At 40.1% G+C, this 14,870-nt stretch overlaps 1 protein-coding gene across 5 annotated transcripts in view; it reads left to right on the top strand.

The window, feature by feature from the left end:
* OGT (O-linked N-acetylglucosamine (GlcNAc) transferase) overlaps positions 1–14,779 on the top strand; it is a 28,923-nt gene extending 14,144 nt beyond the window's left edge. For all 5 annotated transcript variants that reach the window (XM_009465340.2, XM_009465339.2, XM_087748850.1 and 2 more), the window contains 13 exons: positions 109–262; positions 365–466; positions 733–912; positions 2,183–2,341; positions 6,213–6,302; positions 8,303–8,428; positions 9,171–9,341; positions 9,464–9,580; positions 9,660–9,827; positions 11,780–11,932; positions 12,603–12,855; positions 13,024–13,147; positions 13,744–14,779. In XM_009465340.2, the coding sequence (XP_009463615.1) occupies positions 109–262; positions 365–466; positions 733–912; positions 2,183–2,341; positions 6,213–6,302; positions 8,303–8,428; positions 9,171–9,341; positions 9,464–9,580; positions 9,660–9,827; positions 11,780–11,932; positions 12,603–12,855; positions 13,024–13,147; positions 13,744–13,918 (1,972 nt within the window). In that variant the 3' untranslated portion in view covers positions 13,919–14,779. The remainder of the gene's footprint in view (positions 1–108; positions 263–364; positions 467–732; positions 913–2,182; positions 2,342–6,212; positions 6,303–8,302; positions 8,429–9,170; positions 9,342–9,463; positions 9,581–9,659; positions 9,828–11,779; positions 11,933–12,602; positions 12,856–13,023; positions 13,148–13,743) is intronic.
* Positions 14,780–14,870: the final 91 nt, after the last annotated feature.

The following is a 14,870-nucleotide window of genomic DNA, read 5'->3' as shown; positions in this document are numbered from 1 at the left end:
CGTATTTTAATTCAGATAGTTGCTTTGCAAACCAGAAAGTCTGGGTATGGTTTCTTATTGGAGAAGGAGCTTTTATTATTCATGACATCTATTATCTTTATTTCTCAGAATCAGCCCCACGTTTGCAGATGCTTATTCTAATATGGGAAATACTTTGAAGGAGATGCAGGATGTTCAAGGAGCTCTACAGTGCTACACCCGTGCCATTCAGATAAACCCAGCTTTTGCTGATGCGCACAGCAACCTGGCCTCTATTCACAAGGTAGCACATGTGAACGATTCACTCTTAGAGCATGATGGGGCACTGTTAAGTACTTACCCTGAGTATATTTTTATCTGCTGACTCATTTCTGTGTCTTTACAGGATTCAGGGAATATACCAGAAGCCATTGCCTCTTACCGCACTGCTCTGAAACTGAAACCTGATTTCCCAGATGCCTACTGCAACTTGGCCCACTGTTTGCAGGTGAGGAAGACGAGGTTTTGATTGTAATTCTTAAGATTCTTCTGCAGCAAATGCCAAGCTTGATCACCTCAACCAATCCCTAATTTAAATGTAAAGAGTAGACTTAAGTCTTAAATCAGAAGATAAGATTATACAGTCATCAACAGTAATTACTGAAGTTCTCACTTCCATTTTTGGAAGAAGCATTAGTCTGAACTTGTGAAATATCTGATACAGATCAAAGGAAGCTGCTGTCCTAACGTTCTTTTAATTTTTCCTTTTTATAGATTGTCTGTGACTGGACAGACTATGATGAAAGAATGAAGAAGCTGGTTAGCATTGTAGCTGATCAACTGGAGAAAAACAGACTGCCTTCTGTCCACCCACATCATAGCATGCTGTATCCCCTTTCTCACAGTTTTAGGAAGGCTATTGCTGAGAGACATGGAAATCTGTGTTTGGACAAGGTAGGAAGTTTTATACACGCCAGTTGTGAGTGAAGTACTTCTGTGTGTTCCTACTGAAAATCTAATACTCGCATGGTTAGTATTAGCCTTTGTAAGGTTTCTGAGTCACTGACCTGTAGAGAAATAGGACATAGTGTTACTCATCTAGTTTTGCAAAGTACATGCGAGGGGCATTTTGGAAAAGCAGAGTGAGTAAATTATTCTTTCCTAGTGGTAAAACAGATCCAGGCAGCTGTGTAGTAGTATTTCTTAAAATCTGGTCCTTTCCAGCATCCATAGTGCTTGGAACCTGACCTTGCCTCTAGGGAATCCTTGCTGGAATGTGGGAGCTTTGTGTGTGGCTCTGGGATTTCCAAATGCACTGGCTTTAGTGGTGATGGCAGCAATGATACAGGGGTGATGCATCACAGTAGGAAGTACTTGAGTATTTGTTGTGATTCTGGTTTGGAGTACTTTGTGTACAGTAGAACAGATTCTTGTAAAACCATGTCTTCTCTTGCTGTAATTACTTAGCTGTGTGCCAGTTCCATGAGATTACACAGCACCTCAAGCTGCCAGGAGTGGAGTTGCAATCGATGGCAAATTCTTTAACTAAAATTTGATGCAACTTCTTTTTCTCTTCAACCAGAGAGTCATAGCTGTTAGAGCTTGTGAATGTTGAGATGGACTGCTTGAGCAGATTGCCAGTAATAATTGAAAATATACTGTCAACCAGTGGAAGGGTGTGGTTAGCTAATGTAAAGATCTCAAACTTCAGAAGATAACATTTAGCCTTCAAACTGCCTTGTCTTAATAGCCTGATAATCCTGTCAGTGATAGTGCCTACAAGCTGATGTCTGGGGAAGATGATGAGCATAAGAATGGAAAGCATGCTGTGGTACTTCACAGGAATACTGTTCTGGTCACAAGTGGCTTGTAGTTTGAGAACTTCCTGGTCATAGTGGTATGGTATCAGTATATTTAATAATCAGGGGTGGAATACTTAAAAAATAAACGGGTAGAAAAGCAGAAATGTCAGCTTGCAGTAGTGATGTCTGTCTTTATTTGGCTAAATGTAGGTATGTGACATCTCGTAACACAGTTTGTGGACTTCACATTTGGCTCCAATGGAATACGTATAATGCAGGTTTGAAACAACAGATGCCCAGAGACCACTTACTTGAATGTGGGATAAGGCTAATTCTAAACTCATGGGGTTTATTTGTCCCTCTGTTTAGTATTTGGTTTTGGTTCCTGAGTTTATAAACAGTTGTGTATGTTTTCTTGACAGATTAACGTTCTTCACAAACCACCGTATGAGCATCCCAAGGATTTGAAGGCCAGTGAAGGTCGACTTCGTATTGGCTATGTGAGCTCTGATTTTGGAAACCATCCAACCTCACACCTAATGCAGTCAATCCCAGGCATGCATAACCCAGACAAATTTGAGGTAAAAATATAAATGGCATGCTTAAAGCTTTAAATACAGCTGTAAGTGGCACTTCCTTTTTCTCAGTGGAGGAAAGTAAACTAGGGAGGGGCAAATTTTTGTTTCTAGGGTTGGTGGTTGTTGTTGTTAGCAGGCTTTTTTTTTTTTTTTTTGATGGGTTGAAGAGTTATCCAGCCTGAGTCATCCTCCTTTACCAATAAGTAGTGTTATTTAGAAGGTAGGCTAATTAGATACCTGTCCTTAGAATTACTGTAGGTTGGATTTCTGGCCCATGGAAAACTTCTTTTAAGTTTCAGCTGCTCTTCTTTAGTAGATATGTTTCAGCATCAAGCTATTACTGCCTGGTTACTTCTGATTTACAGATATGTATCTGTGTTTTGTTCACTCTCTGATGCTGGCTTTTTTACATGTATTTTTCTCTGGGATACCTGAATCACAAACATGGACTTCACATTGGTCTGGCTACTGCTTTTTCAAAAGGAAATTATGCACTACGCTCCAGAAGGAACATACAAAATTTAGCAATACAGTCACATCTATAGTTATTCGGGTGTCATGTTAAGGGATTGAGGCTGTAAATAGAACTAATTCCCAGTTCCATTGTTTGCCCCATGACTGTTTAAATTGCCTTGGTTTTGAGTTCCTGTTTTCTAAGACGTGAGAATTTACTTATCTTTGTAAAGGGTTGTAAGTCTTTCCTTCTTGCAAAAGAGTTTTTTATCTGTTTGGCAGCAAAGCTGCAAGGGCTGTGGATGTGTTAGAAACCACGGAAGCACCTCAGAATGTTCATTTAGGAACTAGGGCTTCTCCCCCCGAAAAGGTGGCAGGAGCAATAGCCCAAGTGAAGTGCATCTACACCAATGCACGCAGCATGGGCAACAAACAGGAGGAGCTAGAAGCCGTTGTGCAGCAGGAAAACTATGATGTAGTTGCTATCGTGGAAACATGGTGGGATGACTCGCACAATTGGAGTGCTGCAACAGACAGCTATAAACTCTTCAGAAGGGACAGGCAAGGAAGGAGAGGCGACGGGGTAGCCCTGTATGTTAGGGAGTGTTTTGCTTGTCTAGAGCTTAATGACGGTGACGATAGGGTTGAGTGTTTCTGGGTAAGAATCAGGGGAAGGCCAACAAGGCAGATATCATGGTGGGAGTCTGTTATAGACCACCCAACCAGGATGAAGAGACAGATGAAGTATTCTCTAAGCAGCTGGGAGAAGTTTCACAATCACTAGCCTTTGATCTCGTGGGGGACTTCAACTTATAATACAGCGGAGAGGAAGCAGTCTGGGAGGTTCCTGGAGTGTGTGGGAGATAACTTCCTGACACAGCGGGTGAGGGAGCCCACTAGGGAAGGCGCCCGCTGGACCTCTTGTTTGTGAACAGAGATGGCCTGGTGGGTGATGTGACAGTTGGAGGCCGTCTCGGGCATAGTGATCATGGAATGACAGAGTTTTTGATTCTTGGAGAAGTAAGGAGGGGGTCAGCAGAATTGCTACCTTGGACTTGAGGAAGGCAGACTTGGGCCCGTTCAGGAGCCTGGTTGACAGAGTCCCTTGGGAGGCAGTTCTGAAGGGCAAAGGAGTCCAGGAAGGCTGGACATTCTTCAAGAAGGAAATCTTAAAGGCTCAGTAGCAGGCCATCCCCATGTGCCAAAAGACAGGCTGGTGTGGGAGAAGACCGGCCTGGCTGAACAGAGAGCTTTGGCTGGAACTCAGGAAAAAAAGGAGAGTTGATGACCTTTGGAAGAAGGGGCAGGCAACTCAGGAGGACTGCAAGGATGTCATGAGGTTACATAGGGAGAGAATTAGAAGGGCCAAAGCCCAGCTGGAACTTAATCTGGCTAGAGCTGTAAAAGACAACAAAAAATGTTTCTACAAAGACATTAGCAACAAAAGGAGAGCTAAGGAGAATCTCCATCCTTTATTGGATGTGGGGGGGAACATAGTGACAGAGGGCAAGGAAAAGGCTGAGGTACTTAATGCGTTCTTTGCCTTGGTCTTTAATAGTCAGACCAGTTGTTCTCGGGGTACCCAGCCCCCTGAGCTAGAAGACAGGGATGGGAAGCAGAATGAAGCCCCCATAATCTGAGGGGAAATGGTTAGTGACCTGCTACACCACTTAGATGTGCACAAGTCTATGGGGCCGGATGGGATCCACCCAAGGGAACCGAGGGAGCTGGTGGAAGTGCTCACCAAGCTGCTCTCCATCATCTGTCAGCAGTCCTGGCTAAGCTGGGAGGTCCAGTTGACTGGAAGTTAGCAAATGCGACGTCCCTCTACAAGAAGGGCTGGAAGGGGGATCCGGGGAACTACAGGCCTGTCAGCCTGACCTCGGTGCCGGGGAAGTTTACGGAGCAGATCATTCTGAGTGCCATCATGCGGCACGTACAGGACAACCAGGAGATCAGGCCTAGTCAGCATGGGTTCATGAAAGGCAGGTCCTGCTTGACTGACCTGATCTCCTTCTCCCAAAGAAGGCCAGGGAAGCTGGTGAACGGTCTAGAGCACAAGTCTTATGAGGAGTGGCTGAGGGAACTGGAGTTGTTTAGCCTGGAGGAGGCTGAGGGGAGACCTTATCGCTCTCTACAACTACCTGAAAGGAGGTTGTATTGAGGTGGGGGTCGGTCTCTTCTCCCAAGTAACAAGCAATAGGATAAGAGGAAATGGCCTCAAGCTGCGCCAGGGGAGGTTTAGGTTGGCTATTAGGAAAAATTTCTTCACCAAAATGGCTGTCAAGCACTGGAACAGGCTTCCCAGAGAAGTGGTTGAGTCCCCATCCCTGGAGGTATTTAAAAGATGGGTAGATGTAATGCTTAGGGACGTGATTTATTGGTGGACTTGGCAGTGCTAGGTTAACGGTTGGACTTTATGATCTTAAGAGTCTTTCCCAACCTAAGCTATTCTATAATTATTAATCTTGTTTTGTTTTGGTTTTGGGCTTTTTTTCCACTACCTTCTTGCTTTTTCCTGGTTGTGAAGTCTTTGTAGTCTGAAATCCTTGTGGCAAAGCTATATGCTTGAATTGTTATCGGAAGTGTTACTATGAAGCAGTTTTTTTCATGAAACAATTAAATTGGTGGTCTGAGTACATGGGGTGTGAGGAGAACATACCGTTTAACCTTGAATCAGCTTAAGACAAAGGGCAGTCTTTCTTGTTCTGGGTTTATAAAGCTCTACAGAGCTTAATTTAAATACTAAATAGAAGTTGCATCTTATTTTACTAAAACTATGCTCTTGTCCTGCAAGATAATAAATTCTCTGCATGTTGGTTCTGTTTGTTCTGTATCTGTATGTGCTAGGTTAACTGAAGATGTCTGTTTACATAACCTTATCAAGCTTGAGTTTCTCAGATATATGTGCAGTTTCTTAATTGGAGAGAACTTGTCACTGTTTAAAGAATCTGTTAAAAATCTTCCCCAAGGCTTAGCTTGTCTGTTCAACCGGAGTCATAATTATGAATATCACGAATTACAAATTTAAACGTGTCTTGTAAAAGGCGTTCTTGGAGAATTCAATGCTTATGCAAATCCATTTGTTAAAATGACTTTACCTTGCACTGAGGGGAAGATTGTATATATGTCTATGCAAGATGCAGTGCCATGCTCTAGCACCCAAACTTAAGTAAAACTAGGGCCTGGTGTAAATATGTCAAATGCCCAGCGCCTCCCCCTGCCCTGCCCACCCCCCCCCCCCTTTTTTTTTTTACTTTCTCAACTGGTAAAAGCAACACAAATAAATATCATTTGTATGAAGCTAGATGTAATTTTGCTTAGCTCGTAACTTAAAATTGCAATACCATATGCTTTATAGCAAAGTTATTTTGTTGACAAGTTGTTGCAGATACTCGATTTTTGGTGCCTCATATTCTAGGTATTCTGCTATGCCCTGAGTCCTGATGATGGTACAAACTTCCGTGTAAAAGTGATGGCTGAAGCAAATCATTTCATTGACTTATCTCAGGTGAGCTTTTTTGATGCAGTGACCTTTTAGGAAACCTAAATGAAGAGAGAGATCAGTCTGTAGTTTGAGATTTTTAGTTGCAATCATTTCTTGAATTAGGCTGATGTTAGTCTTGAGAATTTTGGAGTTTGTAGATGTATTGGTGTTATGCCTTACCTGGGATGCAGTGCTTATTGCGTGACCTCTGTGAGATTATTAAAAAGTAATATTAGCAATATTGAATAACTGTTTCATTAGGTCTTAAGATAATAGTCATATCTAAATGTCATGGGTAAGTCAAGATGCCACAACTGCAAGTATATTTAAGCTTGCTTTACTCCAGTGAAGCAGGACAGAGGCTTAATGATTAACGGGGGGATTTTGCCCCTCTATCAAAAGGCTGCTTTGGTAACATACTCAGGTGGTTCTGTTGGTTTTTTTTTAAGTTCCATGTGAAAACTGATTGGGAGTTCAGTATACGTAGAAGTCAAGGAGTTGTTACACTATCTCAAGATAGCTGGCAAAACCCTAAAGCAACATGGGATAATCAGTGTACATTAATAGTGAAACTGGATTGGCACACAGACAGTCCCAGATTAGGTGATAGATAAAACTTGCCTTTAGTTTTTAAATTTGTGTTGTTCAGAACCTGCTCTCATAAGTAAAAATGGTAAATTGATGTCAGCAGAATTGCTCTTTGAGATGGATTTTGCAAAGTTGATCTTGATCTTTTAAAATACTTTTTTAGAATAATGAGCTTCAGTTATGTTTGTGGAAAGCAGTCCACCCCCGCGGCTTTTGCAGCTGTGGATGCTGAAAGCCCTGGGTCATAGTAAAACAGGGCAGCAATTTCATATTTGTTGTTGCACTTAACAGCTGTCTAGGAAAAATTCTTTCCTTTGCCCAGAGTGATACACTGAGTTTTCTTATTTAAAATTCTTGAGGCATCAAACTCGTATTTTTAGGTTACAGTGCAACTCTTTAAGAGATTTGTACAGGAGAATCAGGTGGAAACACTTTGCTGTGATCTGTTGCATTAGTAGTGTAACTTACTGAAAGTTAAATTAAGATGGTAATTCAGATTGTTGTCCACTCAGAGAGATAACTGCCTATGTGCATGCATTTACCCTGCTATAAAATATGAAATAGCTTTCCTTTTTTACAAAAATGAAGTACTTTTATGGTGCATATTAATTGTACAGTGAGTCAACATTAGCAGTAGCTGTAGAGTAGTTAATTGGCTTACTCTCGGTCTTCAGTTTGAAGTAATTTCTCTGTATTACCTCAGTTTGGGAATCTACCACTTGCCCTACCTGAGCTTTGATCATTAATTAGCCTTACAGGAGTAGTGGTGGTGGGGCTGTTCTGGTTTGTACAGCCTCAGTTTCTAGCCTTTGGTTTTTGTTTTACTGCTGCTGAACTAGAGATATCTATTTTCTTTAATCTGCTTGTAGGTAATGACTAATTATATAATTAATTCTTGGAGGAGTTTAAAACTTGAAAATTGTTTACTTTTCTGTATTAGACAGGAAGAGACACATTGTAATTTCCAAGGCTTTGCTGTTCTTGAAAGTCATTGGTAATACCTTTTGTGAAGTTCCGCTCTTTGTTTTTGATTTAGCCAAGAACTGAAGCAGTTTCAGTGGTGGTTGAAGTTTCTTCTGTGGTCCATTTGTGATATTTTTCTGCATGACTTGCTGAGCTTGGCAATGCTAGGTATCACTCCTCTGACTTGAATGTGCGGAGGCAATCTTCAAGTAGCACAGTTAAAATTTCTGTCAGCAACTGCTTCAACTGTGTCTAGCAAACTTAGGTTTTTCTTAGCTTCAACAGGGTTTTTTTTTTTTGATTGAGTTGAGGACATATCTCTGTAAAACCAGGAGTAATGATATTTAAGTCTCACCTAAATTAAATTATGCAGTTGATATTTATCCATTGGTACACTGATGACTAACCACATTTATTACTGAAAGACTGAAAACAAAAATAACTTTTTATTTATATATTTATTTATTCTTCAGATACCATGTAACGGAAAAGCAGCAGACCGCATCCATCAGGATGGGATACACATTCTCATTAATATGAATGGTTACACCAAAGGAGCCCGAAATGAATTATTTGCCCTGAGACCAGCACCTATTCAGGTAACTAAGTTAGAGGGCTCTGTATCTTCCAAAAAAGCACTTGTGAGTAGGAAGAGTTTCTGTTTTTCTTCTGGCAGAGTGGAAAAAACGTTGAAGGCTCATGTTGATTGGTAAGCGAAAGACTTTTTAGGGCTTAGCATATGTGAGGCAAATAGGATCATTCTGCTGAAGCAGAGTAGTTTGGTTTTTTTATGTGCTTTATTGGCAGTTGACTGTCCTGCAAGAGAACTCCTTAATTCTATGAGGTCCCTGTACACCGCTGGCTTTCTTGCATTAGTGAGAACAAAGAAAGGGTATTTGAAGCAGTTGTGGAAATGAGTTGTTGGTTTTAATCTCTTTAGGCTTAGTGAAATTCTAGTTAGAATAAGTCAGAATCATGTCAGAGTTATTTTTTTGACTAAGGATTTTCTAAAATGCCTATGGAAAGAGAATGAGAGAAGCCTGAATCAGAGTCACTCTAGGCTACGGAAGTCGTCTCAGCTAAGAGAAGCTGTAATCACTATTCTGGCTATAGCTGCACATAGTTGGATACTTTGGCCCTTTGCTTGATGGATTTAGAACATCCTTGGACTGCTCACTGTCTCGGTAGGGAAATTTTTGGGGTTAGTGGTTGCTCTTCAGTTGATAAAGCACAAGAAGGAACTTGAATCTGTAGGTGGAAAATTTAACTTAAAATGTGTTGATTTTTAACTTTATTTTTGCAACGCATCTGGGACTGGAGTCTTGCTTTCTTGTGTTTTAGGCAATGTGGCTAGGGTATCCTGGAACCAGTGGGGCGTTGTTCATGGACTACATCATCACAGATAAAGAAACTTCTCCAGTTGAGGTGGCTGAGCAGTATTCAGAGAAATTAGCTTACATGCCAAACACTTTCTTTATTGGAGACCACGCCAACATGTTCCCCCATCTGAAGGTATGTAGGAAGATAGGGCAAGAAAAGTAGGTGTTTTCCATAGCTGTCCTTATAAAATGGCACTTAGTATAGTACTTGGTAAGGGATCTTGTAACTTTTTTAAAACTTTTTTTTTTTAACAGAAAAAAGCAGTCATTGATTTCAAGTCCAATGGTCATATTTATGATAACAGAATTGTTTTGAATGGCATTGACTTGAAGGCTTTCCTTGACAGCCTCCCCGATGTCAAGATTGTTAAGGTGAGAGCTACTCCTTTGTGTGTTCAGTCTTAGATACCGAAGCTAGTACTTTCTCTAATGCTTATGTGATTTATCTTAGATGAAGTGTCCTGACAGTTGTGACAATGCAGATGGTAATGCCGCCCTCAGTATGCCAGTCATTCCTATGAACACAATTGCAGAAGCTGTGATTGAGATGATTAATCGTGGGCAAATTCAGATAACTATCAATGGATTCAACATCAGTAATGGATTAGCAACTACTCAGGTGAGGCACTTCAAGATGCTGTTCTCTTGAGTTTTATGTTATATCTGCATGTTCTAACATAACAAGGAAGAAAAGCCTCCAAGCAAATGTCTGTCTTCTGTCATGTTGATTTGTTTAGTTCTCATACTGAAGGAAACTTGCAAATGTTGTTCTAAGCCACAGATACACTGGAAGATGATCTTTCCCCCCAAAGACAGAGGGGTTATATCAAGAGGTATCTGAGGTCCAAAGAAATTTAATCTTGTTGCATAAAGATGACACTTGATTATTCAGAATTTGAAGGCAAGATTTGCTCATTGCCTGCAGCCTACAGGGCATTTGTGAGCTGTTACCCAGTTTCAGTTGTGTTTTTCCTTTAGAAAAAAATTGCTGGGTAATACAGGCAAAGTTATTCCACTGTATCTCAACAATGTTTATTAATCTCCTTCCATCTTTCTGAACTATGCACTATACCACCACCTCTCAGTGCTTAACAGTTCATGGGATTTTAGTGATAGTGACAGTTACTGGTTTTGTTTAATACTTCTTGCTTTGCAGAACAGATCTTCCTTTTTAAAAATACCATATTTTGAAATTGGCTTAACTCTTTTGACTTGTGAATTTTATTCAGTTTACAGTCCTTCAGGAGACTCTCTTATGTCATTTTATGAGACCTTTTATTATCACTGCTCTATCCATAATCTCATGCCTCGGTTTCTTTTTATGAGTTCTTTTGTTCACAGCTGAGACTTTCCTTTAAGTTGGTAGTAGGTTATGTCTTAGTTTGGTCAGTAAGCTTATTAGCATTTTTTTCTGTAATTGTTGTCCTCTGAAAATAATAGAGAATTCTTGTCTTAGCACTCTGCCACCAAGATGAAACAATCTGAGCTCTGTTGGTGCACGTCTAAAACAGGATTTCTGTCTTTTGATCACACTAATATAACCCTTCCTTGTGCTTGTTCTAATTTGATATAAGTTACTTTTGGGCATAGGTTGATGAGAACTGTGCATTGTGTTTTTGAGGTCTCCTCAGTGACCTGGATAAGTAGCACTTTTACCAAGTTTTGTTGAACTAAGTTATCTTGTGCATCTTCTAATGGAATCAGTGACAGTGAGTCATTGTCATTCATGTCAAGTTTGCCAACAGTATGCTTAGATGTTTTTGTCTCTTTGTCCCACCATTACCTGTTACTACTAAAAAAAAAAATAAAAAAAAAATCATACTTCCATTTTACTAATCATCAAGACTCTTGCATGGTACGCTGAGTATCCCAACTTCATCCTCTGCTGTCTTTTGCATATTCCTATTATTTGTGAAGGCTGTAAGATCCATTCTTTTTTGAAAGTTCATTAATTACTCTTCTAGTCTGATTTTCAGCATTTCCCATTATTTCCTTGTCAGCTAGTTCCTCACAGTCTATCAGTTACATATTAGTCTGCATCTTCATTTTGTGCCTATTGTCTTTTACCTTAAAAACAAAACAAAACCCCAAAAGCAAACCACAAAAAACAAACAAACCAAAAAACCCCTTTTCTTTCTAAATACTCTTTTATTCTTCATTGAAGTCTTAATTTCATTTTTTGGTCTCGAGGAAATGAAGTGACCTTGAGGAGGGGACGAGTCCATGTGTAATGGCTCTTTATACGATTCTTCTTTCCAATTATTCGAGTTACTTGGAATTCCAGGGAGATATAGCAAGGGCATGAAAATGCCCAGTGTTTTGTGCCTTGGTGGTTGCAACATTGGGGCATCCACAAGCGTGTACACATACCAGTTAAATTCTTGTTACAGGTAAGTAGACAATTTTGGTTTATTATAATAAAACCAGAGATATGCTTATAGTAACTTACGATGCTAACAAATGTTGCAGTGTGTCTCGGGACGATTCCTCAGGGCATAGTCTTGTTCCCTGCCATTTCAGTGTTCCAATAGCTGTTCTGTTTGGTTTTTTTTTTTTTTTTTTTTCCTTCAGATTAACAACAAAGCAGCAACTGGCGAAGAAGTTCCACGAACTATAATTGTTACTACCCGTTCTCAGTATGGCTTACCAGAGGATGCTGTTGTATACTGTAACTTTAATCAGCTGTATAAGATTGATCCTTCCACTTTACAGATGTGGGCTAATGTGAGTATCTGTATCTAATAAAAAAGCTAAGGTCAGACTTCTGGAACATAGCTGTTCTGTTCGAGTTAGCAGAAACTTCATGCAAGTTAAGACTGTAATTGTTCTGTGGAAAACATTGACCCCGAGACGTTGGAATCCTTATAATGCTCATATTGCAGGACTTAGTGTTAATAGAATATAGAATTTTTCAGATTGATTTCAAATCACATCTGTGCTTCTAGCCAGTGAAAAATTACGTCTTGGACAGCTTAAGTATGCTGGTACTCCATTGTGAAAGAAGTTTAGTCTTCCCTAGTTTGCAAAATTAAGTCATAACTGGCCTTGGCAGTTGGTAGATTGACAGATCTGAGCACTGAGTGGTCCAGTTTATAGTGTATTGCTGAGAGTTACTTGAGGGGTAATCTTTTTATATTCCATAGCATGGGCCTATGAAGAAATGGCATCATAAATTTCAAGACTTAGTACTGCTCTATGAACTGTTGCTCAGAGTTGCTGTCTCTTTCAGTAGGATTAGAAATGCAATCCTAGTTTTCCTGCTCTATACCTCAGAAGATTAAAATATTGAATGACTATGCCTTTTGGTTCATTTCGGTATGTGGTAATCTCTTGTTCGGAAAAGGAAATGTTTCTGACTGAACTTTCTGTATCTGCTTCTTTATTTTTGTTATAGATCCTAAAAAGAGTTCCGAACAGCGTGCTGTGGCTGCTACGTTTCCCAGCTGTAGGAGAACCCAATATTCAGCAATACGCACAAAACTTGGGTCTTTCCCAAAACCGAATCATCTTTTCTCCTGTTGCCCCCAAAGAAGAACACGTGAGGAGAGGGCAATTGGCTGATGTTTGTCTAGACACTCCACTTTGCAATGGGCACACAACTGGGATGGATGTACTCTGGGCTGGGACTCCAATGGTCACTATGCCAGGTAACGCAGTGGGGAACCTATGTAGAACAGATAGGTTTGAATATTATTAATTTTTTAATAACAGACAACAAGCCCAGCAAACTTTGTTGTGTCTTTTAGAGGCAGACTCTGCAATATGTTACTTGACAAGCTTACTCCTGTTACCAATTTTTTTTTTTTTTTAAACAGGCGAGACTCTTGCATCACGAGTTGCTGCCTCCCAGCTTACTTGCCTGGGTTGTCTTGAGCTCATTGCCAAAAGTAGACAGGAATATGAGGATATTGCTGTGAAACTGGGAACTGATCTGGAATAGTAAGCAAACTTGTACTGTGTAATGTGGTAACATGAAGAATGTAAAGTGCTATATTTGGGCATGGTGCTGAGACTTATCAGTAGTTTTAATCTTGTAGATACATTAATATTTAAAATAGCTAGGCAATCCTCATCTAGAAGTTTCTTGTCTTGCAGTTAACTCAGCTTCTGCTTTTACAGTAAACTTAACAGCGCTCCCAATTGAGTAACAATGCTGCCTGTTCTGAAGAAATTGCTCATGTGCAGGCTCTTACCTGGTAAAAAATGCAATAGTTCACTTTTTGTTCTTTTTCAATTGAAGATTAAGCAGTTGTCACTTACCGCAAGTTAAAATTGCGCTGTAAAAAGTTACTGCAGTACAGGTAATGCAACAAGTTAATGTGTTAATGTCATAACTCTTCTGAGTTGAAGTGGTCATGCTGGTCTATCAGAAGTGATGAGGGGATGAAACAGCAATATGAATTTCGTAGAAGTGGGGGAGCAGATGTTTCTGAAACACTGACAGTTCTGGGTTAGCTGAAAATAGTAGATTTCAAAAGTGAACAATATTATGAAGTGTTTGGAACCTCTTGTGACTGCTCTAATTCTTTTTGTAGCCTGAAAAAAATACGTGGCAAAGTCTGGAAGCAGAGAATATCCAGTCCTTTGTTCAACACGAAACAGTACACAATGGACCTGGAGCGGCTTTATCTTCAAATGTGGGATCACTATGCTGCTGGCAACAAACCGGACCACATGATTAAACCAGTAGAGGCTAGTGAGTCTGCATGAAGAGAGACTGTGTGCCCACCCAGAACTCTCCAGAAACTGAGCCTCTCAAACACTTCTGCAGAGATGATGAGCTAAAAACTGTGCATTTCTACTTAATCTGCCTGGTACTCTGTGGCTGAAGTAATACATGATGGTGATTAAAGCACAGCCAGATTTATTTCTTGCATGATAGGGAAAGACTCAATAGAGCCTGGGATCCTTTTATTCCATGAGGAATTTGAATGGGATTGAGCCGTGTACACGTGAGCCTGTGTGTATGAGTGATGTAGTGGTTGCTGGGGGAAGTTTGAACTGCCCAACCAATTATGATTTCATGGATTGATTTAATCTTCCTATGAATCTCTCTCCTTTTATGTGGATTGGGAATTGGAGCGTTTTAACATTTGATTTTGGGTACTCCTGTCGTCATGGGAGAACCACACATATACCAAGATTTCCAGCTAGTGAGTGTTGCTCCCTGCATTAATTTCTAAACTGTGTGGACTGAAAGGGCATATTTGCTGGTGTAGTCTTTTTTATAGGTTTTATAAACCACTTAAGCCTATATCAGCCTTTTAATGTTTGACCTCTGTTTTGGAGCTCTCTGTGATGTGTTGGTTTAGATAAGGACATTGGTTTTTTGCTTTGTTTTTAAGCTTCTCTAATAACTCAGCTAATTGGCTTCGTGATGGCAGCTCCTATTCTGTTGAAAAACCAAATTTGATTTGAAATTAATCTTCCCCACAAGTGTTTGAGGTAAACACAAACTGGTGCCAAATACAGATCTTTCAGGAATGATTGTTAATTATGTATAGAGGTGCAGTCCTAGGTACTGTAGCAAAGACTTTAAACAAAAAATAAAGCTTTGGTTTGCCAGTTTGACTGATTTGACCAGTGTTTCATGTTTTCTGCTGCCCTTCTTGTGCTGCTGTCAGAAAAGTATTCTGAACTGCTCGCCTTTCATCTTCCTTTC

This window comes from Nipponia nippon, unplaced genomic scaffold (genome assembly GCF_047370975.1).
Source record: "Nipponia nippon isolate SJK-2023a ecotype South Korea unplaced genomic scaffold, ASM4737097v1 scaffold_12, whole genome shotgun sequence".
Classification (NCBI taxonomy): domain Eukaryota; kingdom Metazoa; phylum Chordata; class Aves; order Pelecaniformes; family Threskiornithidae; genus Nipponia; species Nipponia nippon.
The sequence above is the reverse complement of the archived record's forward strand: the minus strand, read 5'-3'. Positions and strand labels throughout refer to the sequence as shown.